At 42.1% G+C, this 20,502-nt stretch overlaps 1 protein-coding gene across 2 annotated transcripts in view; it reads left to right on the forward strand.

The window, feature by feature from the left end:
* The window catches only part of LOC131088318 (contactin-3-like), a 99,503-nt gene that overhangs the window by 14,106 nt on the left and 64,895 nt on the right, over positions 1-20,502 (forward strand). For both annotated transcript variants that reach the window (XM_058032260.1, XM_058032261.1), the window contains exon 2: positions 7,487-7,625. In XM_058032260.1, the coding sequence (XP_057888243.1) occupies positions 7,487-7,625 (139 nt within the window). The remainder of the gene's footprint in view (positions 1-7,486; positions 7,626-20,502) is intronic.

The raw sequence follows: 20,502 nt of genomic DNA on the forward strand, positions 1-20,502 counted from the left end.
ACTGAGTGAATATGATTATCTGCTTTTCAATTTTATTAACACTTTTACAGAATCTCAAGCTTTTCTTTGTGCTAAAAATGCAAAATTCTGGGTTACCACAGGTAAAGAACTTCCTGCAACTATTTGGTTTTTTAACATCCTTCTCTCCTGTATGTTTGGGAAGTACAATTTTGGCACTGAAAGGAAGGTTTTGGTTGGAGTTTTGGGAGTGAGTTTGGTGTTAAACACAAAGTCTGTGTGCAGATGAGAAAAAACAGATTTCCACAGCAGTTCAATGTGTGGATCTCTCACTAAGTAATGCAGAAAAGGGCAATATAATTCTGATTTAATTTAATAACTGCATGAAAAATTAATCTGCTCTAGCAGTGTAACACCTTCACTGCACCAACACCAAAATTAGTTTCTGTGAACTCCACGTGTGTGCTGGTGTTCACAGGGGTCCCAGGATGAGGGAAGAGATGAGAATCTTGACTCCATGTTTCAGAAGGCTGATTTATTATTTTATGATATGTATTATATTAAAAGAAAGTGATATATTAAAACTATACTAAAGAACAGAAGGAAGGATTTCATCAGAAGGCTTGAAAGGAAAGGAATGAATAATAAATCTTGTGACTGACCAGAGAGTCTGACACAGCTGACTGTGATTGGTCATGAAGCAGAAACAACTCACATGGACCAACCAAAGATGCACCTGTTGCATTCCACAGCAGCAGATAACCATTGTTTTTCTTTTCCTCTGAGGCCTCTCAGCTTCTCAGGAGGAAAAACCCTGTCAAAAGAAGTTTTCATAAAATACATCCGTGACACAGGTGGCATTAAGTTTGGGTCACTGTGGTGGGAATTGGTCTTCAGTGTTTGCTGGGTTTTGAGTTGCTGTTGCTTCACTTACTAATTTTAAATTGTATCTCATAACTGATAAAAAATGGCAAGAGTTCAAGGGGAGCCTGGTGAACGTTTCCCAGAAAACTTTGGGGAGAATGCAGAGCTGGTTCTTGGCTGAGGTGTTCCCATGGGTGTGCCAGGATTGATGGAGCTGAGCTGTCTCCACAGGTGCTGCAGAGCAAAATCCTCTGGCAGGATGTGAAGAGGCTGAGGTGAATAACTCCCCGTGGTAAGAGCTGAGCTGAGTTAAAGGTGTTTTAGTGAATAGTGGGATGTTAGAGCTGCAGGAGGGAGCTCAGCAAACCCTGCTGTGTGTGCAGGGGCTGGGCTGTCGAGAGGAATCAGAGATAAAAGCAGAAATGCTCTGTGGCACTGGCTGTGGGCAGAGTGGCCGTTCAATCACTACAAATGTTCTTTGCTGCTCTGGGAGAAGGAGGGACAGGAATCAGTTCCAGGGCCAGGGAAAGGGTTCTGCAGAGCAGAGCCACCTGTGTGAGCTGGGCTCCAGGGAGCTTTGGAGCAAGGGCAGAGGATGGATGGGCTGGGGAGGCCTCAGAGCCCATAAACGCAGCCTGACAGGAGAAGCTGTAATAAAACTCCACAGAACAGTCGCTGCTTCTTCCACATGAAGCTGTTGTAAATTAATTTTGTATAAAACGATGCTTTTAACTAGGCCTCTGCTGATGGCGCACTGGAGAGAGCTCTAACCCTGCTCGGTGCTCGGCAATGGGGGAGTTTCTGTGGGAGCTGCTGGCTGGTTTTGTGCCTGCAGCTTGGTCAGGGGGGTTTGGCTGCTGCCAAACAGGGACAGCAGGCTGGGGAACAGCCCGGGCTCCCTAATGAGTGCTGCTGCCCTGCAACTGGGAGCTAATGAGACCCCACAGGAGCTGCAGCAATCCCATTTTTTTTCCTTGGATCACCATTTTAAACTTATCTTACTTATTTAAACTTAAATTTATCTCAGGAGCAGGGCGCAGCGTTGCTTAGCAGGTTTGTAACTGTGTTCTTTTGCTGCTGTGGCTTTTAACTGGTCAATCCTTTTTTATTTACAGCCTTGCAGGTGTAGTGGGTTCATTTGTGTTTCTTTCAGAAGCTGCTGCCACTGCTGCCTCTGTGCTGGCCAATATTGCCTCTGTGTTTTGTTTCCAAAGCCTTTGCAATCTCTTCCATGAATTTACTGTGATATCTGACTCTCAAGATCTGCCTGGTGGATGATAGCAAATTGAATTAACTCTTTCCTTCAACTGACAAAAAAATCCCTTCTAAATTCTTAAACTGGCACCATCTCTGCTTCAGTGTAACAGATGACAGATACCAGTTTAATTTTAGTAAATAATTAGTGGTCAGCTGTGCCATTGGACAGTCCAACATTGCCTGGGTATTTGCAGATACCTTTAGCACTTTTGAGTTGGATTCACCTCAACACAGATCCAAGTGAACTGGGCTGTGTTGGTGTCAAAGCAAAATCTGGGGATTCCCTGGTATTAGAGAAAGATCAGCTTGATAAATCAGGCCCAAATGGAGAATTACCACAGGGGTTCAGTTCTCTTTCCTTTGGGTTTTCCAAAGCCTGTGACTGTAGCATTTTTCTAATTATTTTTTATATTTTCATCATGTTATTTTCATCATGGCACTGGTGCTTGGATGGGGACAGTGGGAGGCAGAGGTTGGACTCAGTGGTGAGGAAATTCCCAGCTCAGCTGTTTCCCCATGGGAACCTGGTGGATTGGGTCACTTCCACAGCTGCTGATTTCATTCTGAGGGTAATCAGAAATGGGTAGCACTCCCCTCCCAAAAAGTAAATAAAATGGGCTGCTTGAGCTTCTTGTGGAGCGTTCAGCACCTCATCTTTTCGTGCTGTGCTGTGGAGATGACTCCAGCATTAACGGGAGGGTAAATCTCAGATTTTATCCAGATGAGGCCCTGGCACAGCCGGGCTGCCCCTGAATCCCTGGAATGTCCAAGCCAGGTTGGGCTTGGAGCACCCTGGGACATTGGAAGGTGTCCCTGCCCTGGCAAGGTGGGAATGAAATGATCTTTAATGCCCTTTCCAACCCAAACAATTCCATGATTTTATGAGATTTTAATAATTCCCTGCCTTAGCAAAGGTCTGCTGACCTCTAGTGTCAGGACATCACTTGGTTTTCCGTGCTGGGCTTTGTGATCAATACAGAAAAATAATAATAATAAGTTCTGGGTCTCCACAGCTCTCCCGAGTGCCAGGAATTTCTGATTAATTTAGACTTGATGACTCTACAAATTCCTCCTGCTCAAACTCCAAGTTTAAAATGAACTTGCCAGCCAGCTCTGACAAGTTCCAGTTCTATATATATAGAAATAAAAATTCCACCTTTAGGGAACTACTTCTTTTTAGTGTTTGACTCTGTATAGTAAAAATTAAGGTCACTGAGTAAAATTACTGACTCTTGAACCTTTCCCAAACTTTTTATTTCTTTCAGATGTTCATGTGCATCATTTGCCATATTATATGATCTGAAAGTTCAAAGGCCTGGAAGGTTAATTTTAAAGGAAAAAAAATGTAGCTGAATTTTTTTCTATGTGTATGTGCTCCCATCTTACTTAATTTGTTTGGCTGGCAATTTGTTTGGGTTTTTTTTTTTTTCTGCAAAACTGGTTGTTTCCATCAAGAAAATGGTTGGAGCGACTCATGAGAATTGACTTTTCTCTGAAAGTTGAAGAAATTAATAAGAAAGAAAGGTCATCTGTTAATTTTTCCTGGTGATTTTCTCACCACTTCCGAGCTCTGCTTTTTTACTGCCTTGAAATAACTTTGGCTTCTGAGAACAGAGCACTGTCTAATAATGGGAAGCTTTCTGATTTAAAAATAAAGTTTTATTTCCTTTTGCATATTCTGTGGCTATTACTTTGTTTCTTTACAGTCTTTTCCAACCACATCAGGTGCTGTTTGCCTTAATTCTTCCTGTCCTTTACATACTAAGTGCTGAATTTGGGGGAGCCAGTTTAAATCTTATTTCCAAAACCCCCCAGATAATGATGTGGGTCTGCCCCTCTGCTTCTGTAAAGGGGGACATAAAGTGACTCTTAATATTAAGAATAATTTTATAATAATTGATACTTTGTTGTTATTAATATTTTAATATAGATGTTTTACAAATTAAATTTTGATGCAATATTAAAATGGGACATTTTGAACACGAAATCCAGAGGCAAGGGGCTGGGACCTGAGGAACAGCTGGGGCTGTGGAGGAGCTGTGAAGGTGACAGAGATGCTCAATGTTGTCCTTGGATTCTGGATCCCTGCATTGGCAGTGGATTTCTTTGATGCAGGTTATTCCGTGTCAGAAATAATTGGAATATGTACATTTCCAAAAGCAATCACTACAGCCTTTCTAATACAATATTGGGGAATTTTAACATTTTCATTTTTAGATCACTGGGGTAAGAAATAAGAGGTTACAGTGAGGCTGAGCTGCTGTGGTGCTCAGAATTTGATTTTTTTTTTCCCTTTTTGGAGCAATGTCCAAGGCAGAATCTCTCTCCAGTGCCAGGCATTGACCAAGGCTGTGCAAACACTGATCCACTGACTTGGCCAGGGGCAGCTCTGCTTTGCAGCCCTTCATGTTCCCTCTGCAGAGGAAAAACTCCTTTGGTTCCTGTTCCTGAGAGAAGAGCAATGAGCTGGGGAGGAACTTGAATAAATTCACACTTTGGGTGTACATCTGGGTTTGCATCTTTGTAAAGAGCAGATATTATTGGTGCATTTATCTGGCTTAGAGCTGGCAATCTGAGCACTCCTAAGTGTGGTGCTTTTAGAATGAAGCAGTGCTATTCAGGAATAGATCCTAGATTAGCAAAACCTCACAGAACACTGGGAAAATGAAGTGTTTAAAGTAATTTAAGTCTTACAATGTTGGCTGGTCGCTACTATTCTCTCTTTAGATATTAAAATTTATTAAAATACAATGCAGCCAGAGGTTGAAATGTGTTTTTATGATTTTATACCCACATACAAAGCTTTCAATTTTTCTTTTTTTTTTTTTTTTTAGCTTCTACCAAAGCAGTTTTTTTTTTCTGGCCTGAAATGGATCTATCACGTTCTGCTTTGCCCAGAGCGCTTGGAGAACAAAACCAAATTAATTTAGCTTCTCCATTTTTTATTTTTGCCTTGCAAGACTGCAAGAAAGCTGAGACACAGGAGTGACCCACTTTAATATTGATGCTTCTCTCTGCTCTGGGCAGCTGTGGAATTCCTGGGTGCCAGGGGCTGGGATGGTGATAAATGTTATCCATGGGAAGGCTCTGCGGGTGCTCCTTGGAAACACAGGGTGAGGAATGGCCAACTCCAAGTTTACAGCTTCCACAAGAATTTCTTTATGTTGTTTGGGGGTTTTTTTCGTTGTTTCAGTTTGCCCTTTTTTGTGGGGCTTTGTGTTGTTTTGATGGGATTTTTTGTTGGCTTGCTTTGCCAAGGAAAGCAAAAAGCAGAACCAAAAACCAAGGAGAAAAGGAAAGCCTTGAGCTGCAGATCTGCCACAGAGCCGGTTTCTTTGTGACCTCACTTTTTGTTTGGCTGAATGAAAAGTTTGGACAACGCTCTGAGGCACAGAGTGTGTCCTGTGCAGGGCTAAGGGTTGGATTTGGGGTCTTTGGGGGTCCCTTCCAGCTCAGGATATTCTGTGAAGAGCTAACTTTTTGCCAAAGCACTGTTCTGAGGTTTTTACCGTGCAAAATGGACGGAGCTCATTGTGCTTCCACCCTCCTTTTGGAAACCAGTGACATTTTAATTGTGTGTTACCAACATTTTCCATCTGAGATCTGTGAGAACCTGGGTGAGGCTCCTCAGATTGTACCCAGGAGTACCCTGTGTGGGATATATCCCATCTGAGGTGCCTGGGAATTGCTGCTGTGAGCCTTCCTCCGTGCCAGCTTTGCTGGGGGATCAATATCTGGTGTTTGACAGAGATGTGAGGGCCTGGATTTGCTTATTTTGTGGTTTAGAAGCACGTGGGAGAAATGAGAGAGCAAGAGCTTCAGCACTAGATGGAGGATGGCACTGCCAGCTCTGTGTGGATCCCACAGGAGCCAGGGATGGCAGCATGAGGAAAAAAATATTCTCCTTGCTGTGGCATTCACGTTGTCTGGAAAAATCCCTTCACCCAGGGTTTTTCTTCTGGGAAGCTGAGAAGCCTCAGAGAAAAAGTAAAACAATTCTTATCTCATTTGCTTCTCCTGTGTTGTGCTGCCTTGGAATGTGTTTGGAGATTGTTTACCCACAGGTGATTGTTTGATTGGGTTTTGCTGTGTATTATTTTGACTCAATGGCCAGTTGGGGCCAAACTGTGTCAGGATTCTGGAGAGAATCACAAGTTTTCATTATTATCTTTTTAGCATTCTGTATCCTTTCTGTATTCTTTAGTATAGTTTAGTATAGTACTCTTTAATATAGTATAGTACCATAAAATAATAAATTAGCCTTCTGAGAACATGGAGTCAGATTCATCATTCCTTCCTGCCACGAGGGTCCACACCAATACAATACCTTGTGGCAAAGGGTGATGTGTTTTGGAGGAGAGAAAATTCTCCTGGCTAATCACAGGCTGGGGAGGTATCAGAGAGGACCCTCTGAATTCTTTTTCTGGGGAGCTTAGCTACAAATTCAAACACTTGTTCTACAGCAATATTAAACCCTTAATTCTAATTAAAAAAAAAAAAAAAAAAAACAAAAAAAACCAAAAAAACAAAAGTAGTTCACATGGAAACATCCAAGTTCAGGCAGCTCAGATTTGGCTCCTCAGAGTTGGTAATTCTTTTCTTGACCTTAATATGGCCATGCAGTGATCTGTAGGCTAATTCCAGAAGGAATCATTGAGTCTGAGCTGTGTCCTGCCTGTCTCCCCTTCCTCTGAAGGAAAAGGATGCTGTGGAAGTGACATCCAGAAGATACATGGGTCAGAGTTGTCCTGCATCTAAAGAAAAATTACTGTAAAGCTGCTTTAGGAAAAAATACGAGTGAAATAATGTCATAGGTTGGTAAGGCTGGGCACAAGGTTTGTCATCTGGCCAGTGACAGAGGTAGAAATTGCAGTAAATTGGTTCATTGCACCTGGTGCAGGAGTCCAAAGAGGAATTAAAAACTGAAAAAGCCTCCAGTGAGCACCTCACACTCCAGTACATCAGAAAAGGGATGGGTTGGACATGGCTTTAATTAAATCAGTCCCAGGTTTGTGTTGCTGCCAGCCTGGCTGGCACAAGGCAAGTGCAGCACAAGCTGCTCCTCCCAGATGTGTTCAGTGCTGAACTGTCTGTGTTTGCACCTCATCTACTCCCTTCCTTTAAATCCACTGTGTCTCACAAATAAATCAGTGCTGGAGCTGGGGGAAACTGCAAAATCAACTTTGCTGTCAGCTCTGCTCCTGCTGGAGAATAAAACTTCCAGCACCTCATGTACATGAAAAAACGTGAAATACGGATGCACCCTTCTGTTGGGGGATTAAGGCCTGGAGAAAAGAGGAATATTAAAGGATGTGTCAGCTTTGTATTTATTCAAAAGTGCATTATCAAGGAAGCTGATTCTTAAGGACCACTAAGGGACTCAGTTTTATGTCTGTTCTTTTAACAGGTTAAACCTTGCCACCTGGAAGTCTCAAACACACATTCCTGTGAGACAGCCAGAATTACTGAATCCAGGAGACTGAAGATGCTGCTGCTGCTGCTGTGGGAGCAGCTGTTCCTGGTGTCATTTGTTGGCTGCCTTGCAGGTAACAACCATCTCTAATTTCTCTCTTAGAGCTGTGCACGAGTTCCCAGATTCAAGGTTTCAGCTGCACTTGAGGAGGAGAACCCAGAGGCTTTGAAATGCACAAGTTATGTAGAGTTTAGAAACCAAGCATGCAGTATATGTGTTAAATAATGCAAAATATTAAAACTGAGTGAATGAAAAGAGCCTTCGCTGTGTAGGAATGTGCTTTCCAAGCAGGCAGGAGATACTGGGATGCCTTGAGGATGCTGTTGGTGGGTGTGCTGTTTGAAGAGCTGCAATGTGTGTTTGTCTTTAACTGGACGCTGCAGGTTCTTGCTGAGGCTGATTGCTGCAGCTTTTCCCAAAACCCTGCTTTGGAAAGGGGTTTATTGCTGAGGAGCAGCCCTGGGTTTTTGCCGAACTGCTGAATTGGTGCAGAGATTGGCTTTTCTTGCTGTGCCAGACAATTCTGGAAGTTCGGAGCTGGTGCTGCTGCTGAGCTCTCTGTGCTGCTGAGCTCTCCTTTCTCCTCTGTGCTGCTGAGATCTCCTCTCTGCTCTCACACCAGCCCTCTGCAGATTCATTTTCCTTTCCCTTTGGAGCTCAGTGCTCACTCCCAGCAGCACAGGGCTCACTGTGAGGATCTCTCTGCTCAGCTCTCCTGCTCCAGCCTCCCCTGTGATGCCAGGGGTGTGAGGGGAGAGGAGCAGCTCCTCTCCTGTCCTCAGGGCTTGGCTCTGGTGAATTCTGTGCCCTCTGGCTTTGCCAGGCCTGCCAGGAGCAGTGCCCAAATGCCCCCTGTGCATCCTCTTGAGGATGGGCAGCGCAGCTCTGGGAGCAGGGCAGTGCCTGCTCTTTGTGGAGCATGAAAATTGAGTGGTTTATCCCCAGGGCCTGCTGTGGATAGATGAGTTTGCTTTCCTCCACTACAGGAGGGAAATGCTGTGGCTGCCCCAGGCAGTCCCTGACTGGGATCTCCTCCTGATCCTGTGCTGTGCCAGCCTCCCCTTCCATCCCCTTCCATCCCTTGTGTGTGCTCAGGAGGGCTGGGGTCCTGCACACAGCTCCAGGGTAGATGGATTTAACTTCTCATGGATTCTCAGAGGGCCAGGATTTGTTTTTGGCCATCAGGAATTTTAAAGAAGGGGAAGTGGCATTGTTAAACCAGTGTCCATCCTCCCGGCCCTCTCTGCACCCGTTTCAGGTGACTCCCTGTGACATTGCCAAATGTCAGTGTAGGGGCCATGGGGAGTTGGTAAATTGGAGAGCCAGCTAGAAGTCAAGTGAAGAGCTGATTTTCCTGTTTCCAAAAGCCAGCTGGCACGCTTGGGAGCCTGGAGCACCCATCAAGGATGCACACCCCAGATTTAATGTTGGATTGGTGTCACTGGGGAGGTTCTGTGGAGTCCCTGCCAGCACCTGCACTGACAGGAGTTGAGGCAGATGCAATTCAAGGAGCTGAGCATTTCCAGCTGCCTGGCCCATCTCAAAACTCTGCAGAAAGGCTCAATCCTGACGTAAAAACCTGTTATTTGGGCATGTGTTCATGCTAACGTGACCTGTGTGCTTCAATTGCATGAATCTCTTCAGTGGACCTAAAATCCACGTGGGAATCCTGGAGCTGAACTGATTTCAAAACAGATTTTAGTAAGAGCACTCTGTAAATGTGGAAACAAGTTGTCAAACAATTTGGAGAACTTTGTTTTAAGCTCTTATTAAGACAGATCAGCAGGTATTCTGCCTGCCCGTAGAAAACCATTTTTCTTTTGCTTTGCCTATAAGCAAAAAGACAGTTCTTGGAAGAGCTGTGTGCAGTTCAGTGTTATGAAATAACATCACAGCTGCAGAAAAGGAGATGATGCTGATCTTGGCTTATGAACCCTGACATTGTCTGTCTTTGCAGATAATGTATTTCAAACTATGCCCCTTATTGCAATGTCCTATATTGAATTGCTTTTCCTTTATCTGTTGTGAATCTTCATAGTTCATCAAAGAGGAGAATGTGAGAGGATCTAATGAAAAAAACCACCAGTGGCCCTTGGGTTTTTGTTTATTGAAGTATGATTATATCTGTGTGACTGATGATCCCATGGGGGTTTTTTTGTCCATTTACCTTGGAGAGCAAAAAGGTGATTCCTGAGTATTAAATATTTTACATATATATATATATATGTGGGGTTTCCAAATGTCTGCCTTTTTAGGAGAAGCATTCAAAACACAAGCTTTAGCATTATTACGTTTAAATTACTCTGAAGAACAACTTCAAAGATAAAAATGAGTAAAACATGGGGAACAACATGAGCAATGAAAGTGCCAAACTAAGCTTTGCTAAGTCATGAATTAATTCCAGGTGTAACTTCCTGCAACTTGTGATTCTTGTAGGGCTTTCACCCCTCCTGAAAGCGCTGATTGCACTTGGTCTTTGGGGAACTGGGGTAGAATTCCTGTCTGGAATATGTGAGGAGGAATTTGATGAGCAGTTTGATGCATTTGTGAACCCCCATCTCATGAGTGTGTAAAAACCTCCCTGCAGTTTGGTGAGGCAGCTGCATTTTCTGACCACTTTTGTGCCCTTTTGGCTTCATTTTCCTGTTCTTGGAGAGCAGGAGAAGGCACCAAGGGCTGCTGCAGCCCTGCAGAGCTCAGGCTCTGCTTTCTTCCCTCCCTCGCTGTGCTCTGCTGTTCTCTCCGCTCAAACCAGCTGCTCTCCTCCCCAGAAATGGATGTTCCTGAATCTTCTGAGGTTTAACAGAAAAACAACTTCTGAAGGGTGGTTGAAGGGGAAGGAAAGCTGTGAATAAAGAGAGAGTTCAGAGAAACGAAACAAGGAGGATTCTGTGTGTAAATGCATAAAATTTTTTCTCCTTCAGGAGATGAAGGGGCACATTTCAAACATCGTGTCCAGGGTGAGGCTGGAGACGCCACTTGGATTAACTTTCTCTCCTGAAATTCTGACTCCCTGCCATCACAAACCGTGGATCCTAACGCTGGCTTTGCTGTACTTTATTTACATAGAGAAAAACAAAAATAATTATTAATTTTTTTTCCTCCATCCATCGCGAGCCTTGGCAAAAACCAACCAAACAAACCACAAACAAAAAACTCAGCCAATGCTCTACTGTAATATATAGAAATTATTTAGACATTGAAGCCTGTTCCTTTTCTGTCACTTTATACTAAAATTTGCCAGTAGGGAGATTTTTCTTCTAATTCCTTATTCAGCAGTCCATTTGAGTTAAAAACTAGATCATATTCTGTGTATTTCTTTATGTCAATTCAGGTATTTTTATTGCTTTCATTTTCATTTTTTTCATTTTGTTTTCTCAGTCTAATACAGAAATAAACTGTTAAGCCCTCAGGCACAGCAATGTCATGTATCAGATTCACAGTTCTCTCTTTGAGTATCAAGTTTAGGAGACTTATGAAATTGGAAATCATGATTCTTTCTTTATTTCCCAAAGAGCATGAAAACAAACCTTCTGTGCTCTTACTGCTCTGATGTTGGGATTAAATCATGCCACAAGGAGAGCAGAAATATCCCCTTCACATTTAGTCTTTGGTGGGGAATTTCTTTATGGGTAAAAGTCCATTTGTAAGGAAAAAAAACTAAATAACATCATTTACTACTCTTGTTCAAATTCAGTTTTCATTAAGAGTTACAGCCTTCAGCCAGAGCCAGCCTGGCTTTTGATGCATAATTCTTTTGCATATTAATAGTAATCTCCTTTTTGTGCATTATACATGCCCAGCCATCATGTTCAAGTGCAGCTATGCCAGTGGTGACTGTCAGAATTGTTTAGCTGGGATGGCCTGTGCAGCACCACCAGCATTCCTTGCACTGCCAGAAAGTTTGGGTTCAGTTAGTTACAAAGTGGGAAACTGGCCTTGAGAGTTCTGCTTTTATCTGAAGTGTCGGGGGACCAAAAAGGTGATTAGTGAGCCTTATTTATATATATATATATATGTGTGTGTATATTGTGTGTATATATATATATATATTTATATTGTATATATATTTTTTATATATGTATATGTATGTATATATCCAAAATGTCTGCCTTGTTCAACATTTCAAAACACACACTTTAGAATTACTATTTTTAGATTACTGTGAAGAGCAACTTCAAAGATAAAAATGAGTAAAACATGCAGAACAACGTGAAGAGTGCAAGTGCCAAACTAAGCTGTGCTGAAGTTATAGATTAATTCCAGGTATAATTTCCTGCAGTTTTTGATTCTTGCAGGCTTTCACCCCTTGCTGTGGCCCAGGGTAAATCTCACCTTCCTCTGCAGCTCCTTTATTGCTCCTGTAGCAGCCTTGGGCACTCATGGATGGGGTGACCACATTTAATCCATTCACTTGGAATTAGGTGAGGTGAAAGAAGAGTCTCCTTCATGAGGATCCGTGCTTTCTGGCCAGCTAAATACAAACTTGGAGCTGGATCTAAATTTAAACCCAAAGCCCATGAAAAGACCTTTGTTGGCATCCCAGCCTGTCTCCAAGTTCATGGATTTCCACGAGTCTGGGTTTCCACAGTGGGTGTGCTCTCACCAGTTGAATATTGAATTCCACAAGTTTGGGACATGCTGTTATATTCAGTTTCTTTTTGAAGAGATACCTTTAATAGCTTTTGAAGAGTCTCCTTGGTCTCTGCTTTATCTTTCCAGCTGAGGGAAGCCTCCTCCTGAAGAGCAGCTGCAGATGCTGTCTAACCTTAAAGCTGAATCCTCACCTTCAGACAATTAATGTCTCCTTTTAACGAGGCAAATGCTGCCTTTATCTTCATTAATTAAGCTCATTGCAGATTTGATGGCATTTGAATGGAGGAATTTTGGCTAGTGGCAATTCTGATTTTCACATAAATTACCAAGAAGGAATTTCCAAGTGGTTTATCCTGCAATAAAATTCTGTTACTGCAAATATTACTGAGCATGGAGGCTGCACATTTGTACTTCTGCCTGCTGCAGTTTGAAGTGCGGTACAATAGAGCAAAAATTCCAATATATTTCATGTAAAAGGTTGTGGAGCTTGGGCACATTGGATAATAATCCCTACTGGAATACTTACTCCAGTCCACAAATAAATATTGATTTAACAGGAATTGTGGTAAATCCCAGTGCTTTAGGACTTCTGTTTGCTGAATATTTTGGTAGATAGATCATAGCCTGGTATTTTGTTTATGGCTACTTATTTGCTGTATGAATTCAGCATTTTTTTTTTGCCCAGACACCCTGGAAAAAAGTGACTTTTGAAGATTCCCAGTTTGCCTGCCTTGAGACAAGGACAGCACAGGAGCCTCTCCATGGGTGTTTTTGGGTTTTAGTATGGCAAACACAGTCAGAGTTTCAGAAATGAGGTCCTGAAAGTTGTTGGAAGACTCTTTGCTTCCATCCTTCCCACCCCTTCACTTGGGAAGCTCAGGACACCGTGGAGTTAAAAAAATCAGATTAAAGAGGCTGAGACTGACAGTTGAAAAACAGGGGAGGTACAGTGGGTTGAAATCTAAAGCTGAATAATTTGGCAGATGTTCAGCAAAACAGCAGAACTGAGAATAATTCAGTTTGTATTTAAAAAAAGCTCTTCAGTAGAAACTGTTCTGATTTTTCATGTTGTTCTTAATGATGATGTTCAAAATGAATGCTTTAGGTTTTTAATTTTTTGGTGATTTTAAATATGTGGCTGCCAGTGCCTTGGACAAAAGCTTTATTTGTGCCATAATTAACCTCTCAGTTTTCTGTGCAATAACAAATGTGTTAATAGTAGCCTTTAGCTCCTCCAACACAGGATGTATGTATCAGCAGTGAGATTCCAGGGATCAGTATTTATCAGGGATTAAAACACAATTTACACACTGTTTTGTCAGTAACAAAATAACCCAACATTGTAGAGTCTAAAGCTTAACCTCAGCCATATTTACTAAACGTGTTTGAAAACCTAAGCGAATAAAAGCTCATTTATATTCCTGTCTGATTAGCACAATCAGAACTTATTGATGCTAAAACGAGCCAAATTTCCATAACTATAAACAGAATATTAAAATACAGTTGAGTAGCAGAGCATGGTGCCTTTCCCCTCCTTGGGTGGAACATGGAGTTATGACTTTCTTGGTGACTTTTTAGGGGTCTTTCAAGAAAATCAAAGGCATTTCAAAGCCAGGCCTTTGGGCAGGGAAGCAGAACTTTTTCCAGGCAAGTTTTGCTGCTGTGGAATAGAAAGCAGAAGATGAAGTGGAGGTGAATGTGTTTGTGCTTGGCTGTCCTTAATTTCTGCATAGTTGGGGGTCAGATGTTCAGGTGCATTTGAATGCAGAAACCTTTTTTTGAAGAAGCCACTACAAGTATTTGTAGTATTTTACTCAGTGGATGGGGCCAGAAAACCTTAGTGCAGAGGGGGAGTTACAGAGTGGCTTTGAGCAGTGATGTAAATGAAGGAACTCCATACTGAAGCCAACTGGGTGTGTAAAATGAGAATGACAGAATGGTTTGGGTTGGAGGAGACCTTAAGGAAGATCCACCTCTTTTCACAGGTGGGGACACAGAAACATGGAATAATAGCACAGTAAAGGAGTTTTGAGGAGACCTGTGTTTGGTTGTGATGGCTGTGAGTTTGTGCAGGTGACTCAGGTTTCCATTTAAATTGCCAGGAACAAGCCCAGTGACACTTTGGAAGTTTTTGTGTGGTCCCAGGGGTCTGGGTGAAGAGTCCCAAAGCTGAGACTTGCCACATTATCCTAAATACACATCAGGGTTGGTTTCTATCTCTGAAGTGTCATTTTGTTAAAAAGTACCATGTGAGGAGCGAGCATCGCTTTTGGACACAGCAGAGTGTATCAGGATCCTGTTTGAAATAATCAGAATATTTTGCATCTCCAGTGCTGCCACTCCGCCCTCACAGACTGTGAGCTGCAGAATCACACCTTGCACCCGCTTTGCAAAATTATTTGGGGCAACTCGAGGTGCCCTGCATGCAACAAGGAGCAAAGGAACTGCAAAGAGAAGTGTGGCATTCCCTTGCCTTTGGCAGCAGTTGTGCAATGAGAACTTAAAAATGGTTTAAACCTGAATTAAAAATAGCTTCATTTGCATAGTCAAGGGTAATTAGTGTGTATTTTATCCTCCTACAGCTATATATAAGTCTGAAAGCAGTAAAGAAAATCCTCAGGTAGTTGGATGTTTGGTTCAGTGAAGGATTCTCCTGTAGCTCAGGGTGCCACATAAAGATCTCACTGTTGGTAAACACCTGAGTGCAAATTTGGATACTGGAGTTGATGGGCATAACTTGGGATGGATAAAGTGCAAATAAGAGATCCTCTTCCAAAGCTGTGCTGCATGCCCTGGAAAAGTTTTTATCTTGATTATTCCAGATTGTTTCCAGGCTTTATGTTGCCAGAGATCATCTCCCTGGTAGAGACTTTATGAATTGGGCGTTTTAAGGTTTCATCCCATTTCTCATGTTTAAGGTTTCCCGTATAGGGAGATGCCATGGCCCTGGATTTATTGAGTCAGGGCAGCTCTGGGGGTGTGCAGTGGAAGGAAAGACATTTTCCCTGCGCTCTTCAGAACGAGAAGAGACGTTTATCCTGTATCAACAACCTGAAAATGGGACAGATTCATTCCGTGTTTTGTGCTGGCTGGGAGATGATTCCAGCAAGCACTGATAAGAGAGTGTTTTCTGAGATAAACTGCTGACAGTAATGGTGCCTCGGCTCTTTGGGCAGGTGGTGTGTGACAGTTCTTTCTGCCTTCAGAGTTCACAAGAATTGCCTTTGATTGCAGCTGTAGCAAAACCCTAAATCTGAATTTGCTTGCTGGCCTTTGTAAAACTGTATTGCAGACCACAGACTGTAGTTAGAAGTGAGACAACTACATGGCTGACTCTATTTTTTTATGCATAATTTATATATAAAATCTAAAGATTCGTCTCCAATTTGCCATCTTCATCCACAGCATTGCTGCAAAGGGGGCATATTTCAGCTTTTGCTAGAGTTTGCCTAGTGAGTGACAGCAGTGAGCAACATATTGGGAAATATTACTTCTAATTCATTTTTTAAAGTTTTTTGAATCTTGACGTGAAATATTGTATTCTGTAAAGAGATTCTGAGGAGAAAATGAAATTACATAAAAGCAAGGAGGAAATGAGGGAGAAAAAGCAGTGTTGTTTCAGATCATAACCTCATTGGTGGGGGTGACAGTTTCAATTCCATCTGAGTTCTCTCCAGTTCTCATCTTTTTATGTAGGATTAAGTAACAGTTTTTGTCTTCTTATTCCCATAGCAACCTTATCTCTCTTTATTTTTTTTGATGTAAATCTGCTTGTCTCTTACTATCTTTCAAAACTTGTGCATGAATAGCTTGTGAAGGAGAGGAGTGTGGCAAGGAGAGAGCAGAGACATTCTGGCATAGAAAATAAGAGAATATTTTGGAACAAAAAATAGAGAGCTTAAAAAACACTTTTTTCCTTGCAAAGCTATTCGTTACATCGTTTTCCCATGTAGTTTTTTTCATGAAGGCTAAAGCTTTGGTGCTGTTTTAGGATGTTGTGTGAGCTTTACTCCAACAGCTTAGGCCAGCCTGAAATACAGATTTAATGCTCTGTAGCATTAAGTTTCTATAACTTGGGAAAAATGTGGAGGTAAATCTTGCCGTGCCATGGTTTTGCTCCACATGGAATCTCTTAGAGAAGGTTGAGTTTTGGTCAGGACCCCCAGCTTTGTGTCCAGCCCTTCTTTGGTCCAGCACTGGTTCAATCCTGGTGCTTGAACGCTCAGAGTGCCAGGGATGAAGCTCCAGATCCCAACCCTGCTCATCCCAAAGGCTGCACATCCTCAGCCAGGGGCAGCTGCTGCTTGCCCTCAGGCATTAAATGAAGTTAGAAAATGCAGCTGTTCCTTTGTCTCCCTACATCTTTTTTTTCCTCTTAAATACTTAATTGAACTTGCTTAATATGTGTCTGAAGTGCAAGGGAGACACTGGACACCAGTATGGTTTTATATTTTTAGACTTTATGCCTAAGTTCTATAATCTTTTTAACATGAGCCTTTTGAAATGCTGGCTTCATTTCTATAAGAAATATTTATAAATGACAAAAAATTTTAGCATTTCCCGCACAGCTCCCCTCACCTGGTAAAGCTTTAAATCAAAAATACTTTAATTCTTACGTGTGCATTCTTGGTTTAAGAAAAGTAGTGATGTTCCTTAGGAATTTTGCATTGCAGGACTGTTCTTAAAACTCTGAAATATGGATTATTTGGGAAAACAGAGCTTATATTCACTAAAAAAAAAATCAAAGCAAGTCCTTGGTAAGGAAAGTATTTCAGCCCTTGATTTGTTTGTCAGAATTACCCTAATGGGGTCTTGTTAGCCCGTTTAACATGCTCCTGATAATATTAAGATAATACTTGAAAATGTTTACATTACATTAATACCCCATTAAGGGCCTGATCTGAAGCCCATTGAAGTTAATAGGAACGTTCAGAAGGCACTGAATGCTTTGATCTCTCAACTGTACTTTTTGCAAGTCAGAAAAAAATCAAACATGGAAATTGTTCCAGTCAACAGAAACACGACTGTGCTGTGCCCTGCCCCACCCTTCACGGCTCATAAAGCTGCTGGATCTGGAGCCTCCTCAAACTGAAATAAAGATTGACAATATCAATTTGGAACAATATCAATTTGGTGTGTTTTGACAGCACCAGGCTGTGATGTAGAAAAAAGGTGTTGCTAAAAGGGTTTGGATGAGGAGCTGAAATAAGGGAAGGCTTGGCTGGGTGGCTGAGAAAATTTGACTTTGTTTAGTAGATGTAGGGTTTGTTTTTCTTTTTTCTTTTTTTTTTTTTTTTTTTTTATTTTGAGGTGTGGAGTGCCCTGGCGTGGTTTTAGACAACATTACATTATTTAAAGAACACCTTCAATAAGACAGAGCAGATCTCCTTTGCTCTTGAGGTCACTTGGAAGATGTGCAGAGGAGAATTTAGGGATGTGGTTTAGTGGGACTTGGCAGTGCTGGGGACTCGAGACTCTTGGAGATCTTTCCCAGCCTAAATGATGCTGTCATCTATAACAAGCACAGATCTTGTGATCTGCAGAATTACTCTGACATTCAGTGAATTTACAAGAAATACACAGCAGAGTTTGGCTGAATTAACCCCTGGCTGCAGCCCAATAAATGTGGACAGATTGCAAATAACACTTTCAGTGCCTTCACTGGGTATCACCTTGCTTTAAAGATACTTTTTCAGAGCTCCAGCTTGCTGCCAGCTTGTGTAGTTTGCTTTCTGATGTTCATTACAAAGCCAAGTAGGCTTTGTAATCTTAAAACTGAAGCAGTGGAAGTTAGAGAGCTGCTCCTGTTACACTGCATTGCTGGTGTCTCTGTTCTGGTATTGATTATGTATTTATGTCTTGTTTTTCATCCACTGTGGCACTGAGCAGTTACAGAGAGCCCAGGCTGGGACTTGTGGGGAGTCTCATTTAATAACCAAGGAAATTCTCTGTACTTATGAGAAGAGATGCAGTACCTGATTTTATTTTCCTGTTATTGCTTCTCTCAGCCCTGTGCAGTGAGACATCTTCTCTCTTTTTTTATGGAGCTGTATGTTTTCAGCCCATGACTTTTTATTCAATTGTAGTTAAGGATATATTTCTGAGGATTACATCATCTTGCAAGGAGCAGTGTGGCTTGGGCTGGGGATCAGCATCTACCAGGGAACAATTCTGCTCAGATACCACAAAAAGATTTGAGGTCTTGTTGTTTTTTGGGGGTTTTCTCCTTACTTGCATGTCTCAATCTATTAAACTCTCCTCAGCAACACTGGGACTGTATTTATGTCTCTAAATGGAGTAGCAGAACTCAGCTATTTCTCAGGAGTTGTTTTTTTTTTTTTTATTCCAGTCCTGCAGCCTCCGTTGTTGGATGGTCTGATGCTGAATTTATTAATCTATGCTGTTGCTTGCTCAGGTGTAATCCTGTTCAGCCACATTTATTCACCCACTGAAGGATGTGCACATTGGTCCATCATGGCATATTAAAGGTTTGCCTCGTCCTGCCACAGCTGTCATCTCTGTGACCCCTCAGTAAACTAACAGTCTTCCACATAATTTTGCTTTCATTCGAGTGTAATGCCATTACTGTGGAGGCAGACAGAATGCAATTCTCTAAAGATCTTGTCTCATTCCCTTCTCTTCCAGGGAGGTTAATGTGCTCAGATGATCCCTGCCTTTTCTTTTTGCTCTCTTGCTGCAAGAAGGGCAAAAAAATAGTGCTCCTGGATAATCTGTTTGGACTGGCTCTTGGGGGATGTTGCAGGCTGGGAAGATGAACTCACCAGCTGGGTAGAAACTCTCTTGAACACTTGTGTTTCAAATGCCTTCATTTGTTTTCCTAGCACTTTTTATTTCTACTGCTCTTTACAAAAATGTTGTACAGATGTTTTCCTGAAATGGAAGTAACTGAGTCAAAACCTCTTTACCCAAAGCCAGCTAAGCCAGGTTGAAATATTAATGATGTGTGGGAATCACTTTAGTCTGAACTTGCAGCAGTGTTTTGTCCACAGCCATTTGTCATTTACAAGTGGCACCACTGCAGAAAAGCCCCAGCCTGCAGGGAGTGTCTGCAGGGGCAGTGCTGGGGTCACAGGGATTCCTGATTTTGGGAATGAGAGCTGGGAGGGGATGGTCACAAAGGAATCCTAATCCTGTCCCTGGGCGCAGGTTCCCTGGATGAACTTACTGTCATTGTCACAGCTAATGACTTGGAATGGCATTGATTGCCCCTACTGTACACACTGCTATTTTACCCACTAATTAAGTTAAAAAATCAAATGAGGCAGTGATTTGTTGGGTGTAGGGGATGGTTCTGCCCTGCCACAGCTGAACTCTTGAGTGTGATTTGCCAGAGGCTTCCCTGGGTATCAGATGAGAGTATGAGTGTGTGATATGATGCTTTTGATTTTTAATAATCTGATCTTAACAGTGGTAGTTTGCATTTCCTTATCTGTTGTTAACCCACCTTTTCATTCAGCTGGTTTTGAACCTCTGATTTCTTACCACATCTCTCTTCCTGATTTTATTTCGGATTCTTTTCAGAAGAATTTTTATCCTGCTTTAGTTAGTGAAATGTAGCATCTTTCTCCTTAGTATTTCATAACTTCAGCTCTTAATAACACATGCTGCTCTAACTCACTCTTTCATCTTTTTCTGTATCTCTTTTTTGCTTCCATTTAGGAGAAACTTCAGCACCTCTTTAAGCCAATTGCATCTTGTCAATCCCTTATTTTTCTCCTGTCTTTCCTGATGAGCATTCAGTGGAATTACTGTTTTATTTCTTCAGGAAAACCTCTTTGCCTTATAATGAATGAGTGGGGGAGGAAGAAAAAATCAGCTTATCTTGTGAATGCAGGTCTGAGCTTTATAAATAACTAAAGTTGTGAGACCTGAACATCCTTGCAGAGTGTAGTGTTTTCTGGTTCTGTGGCCAGGGTGGGATTGGTTTGTCCCATCCCAGAGTGTGGAGAGGCTGGCAGAGGGCTGAGAGCCTGGCACATGGGCACAGGGAGCTCCTGGTGTGCCATCAATCTGTCTCTGCACAAGGTGACCCAGGAGCTCCAGGTGCTGAATGAGTTCTCACCATTTTGTGTAATGAATTTAATTTATTCCAAGTCACGCTTGCAAGGGTCTCCTGCTCTTCTTGCTCCAGACTCTGCAGGTCCCAGTTAAGCCTGATCCTTGGAATAGAAAGCTCAGATGCAGTTTTGTTATCTCTTTACCCTTTTGTTTAATTGTGTAACGATTATCGTTGATAAAGCAAAACCTGGGATTTGTTATCTGCCTGGGGATTACTGATTGGGTTTTCAACGTGCCTCTGCCACATCTGGGTCAGAGCAATGATTAATATTGAA

This window comes from Melospiza georgiana, chromosome 11 (assembly GCF_028018845.1).
Source record: "Melospiza georgiana isolate bMelGeo1 chromosome 11, bMelGeo1.pri, whole genome shotgun sequence".
Lineage (NCBI taxonomy): Eukaryota > Metazoa > Chordata > Aves > Passeriformes > Passerellidae > Melospiza > Melospiza georgiana.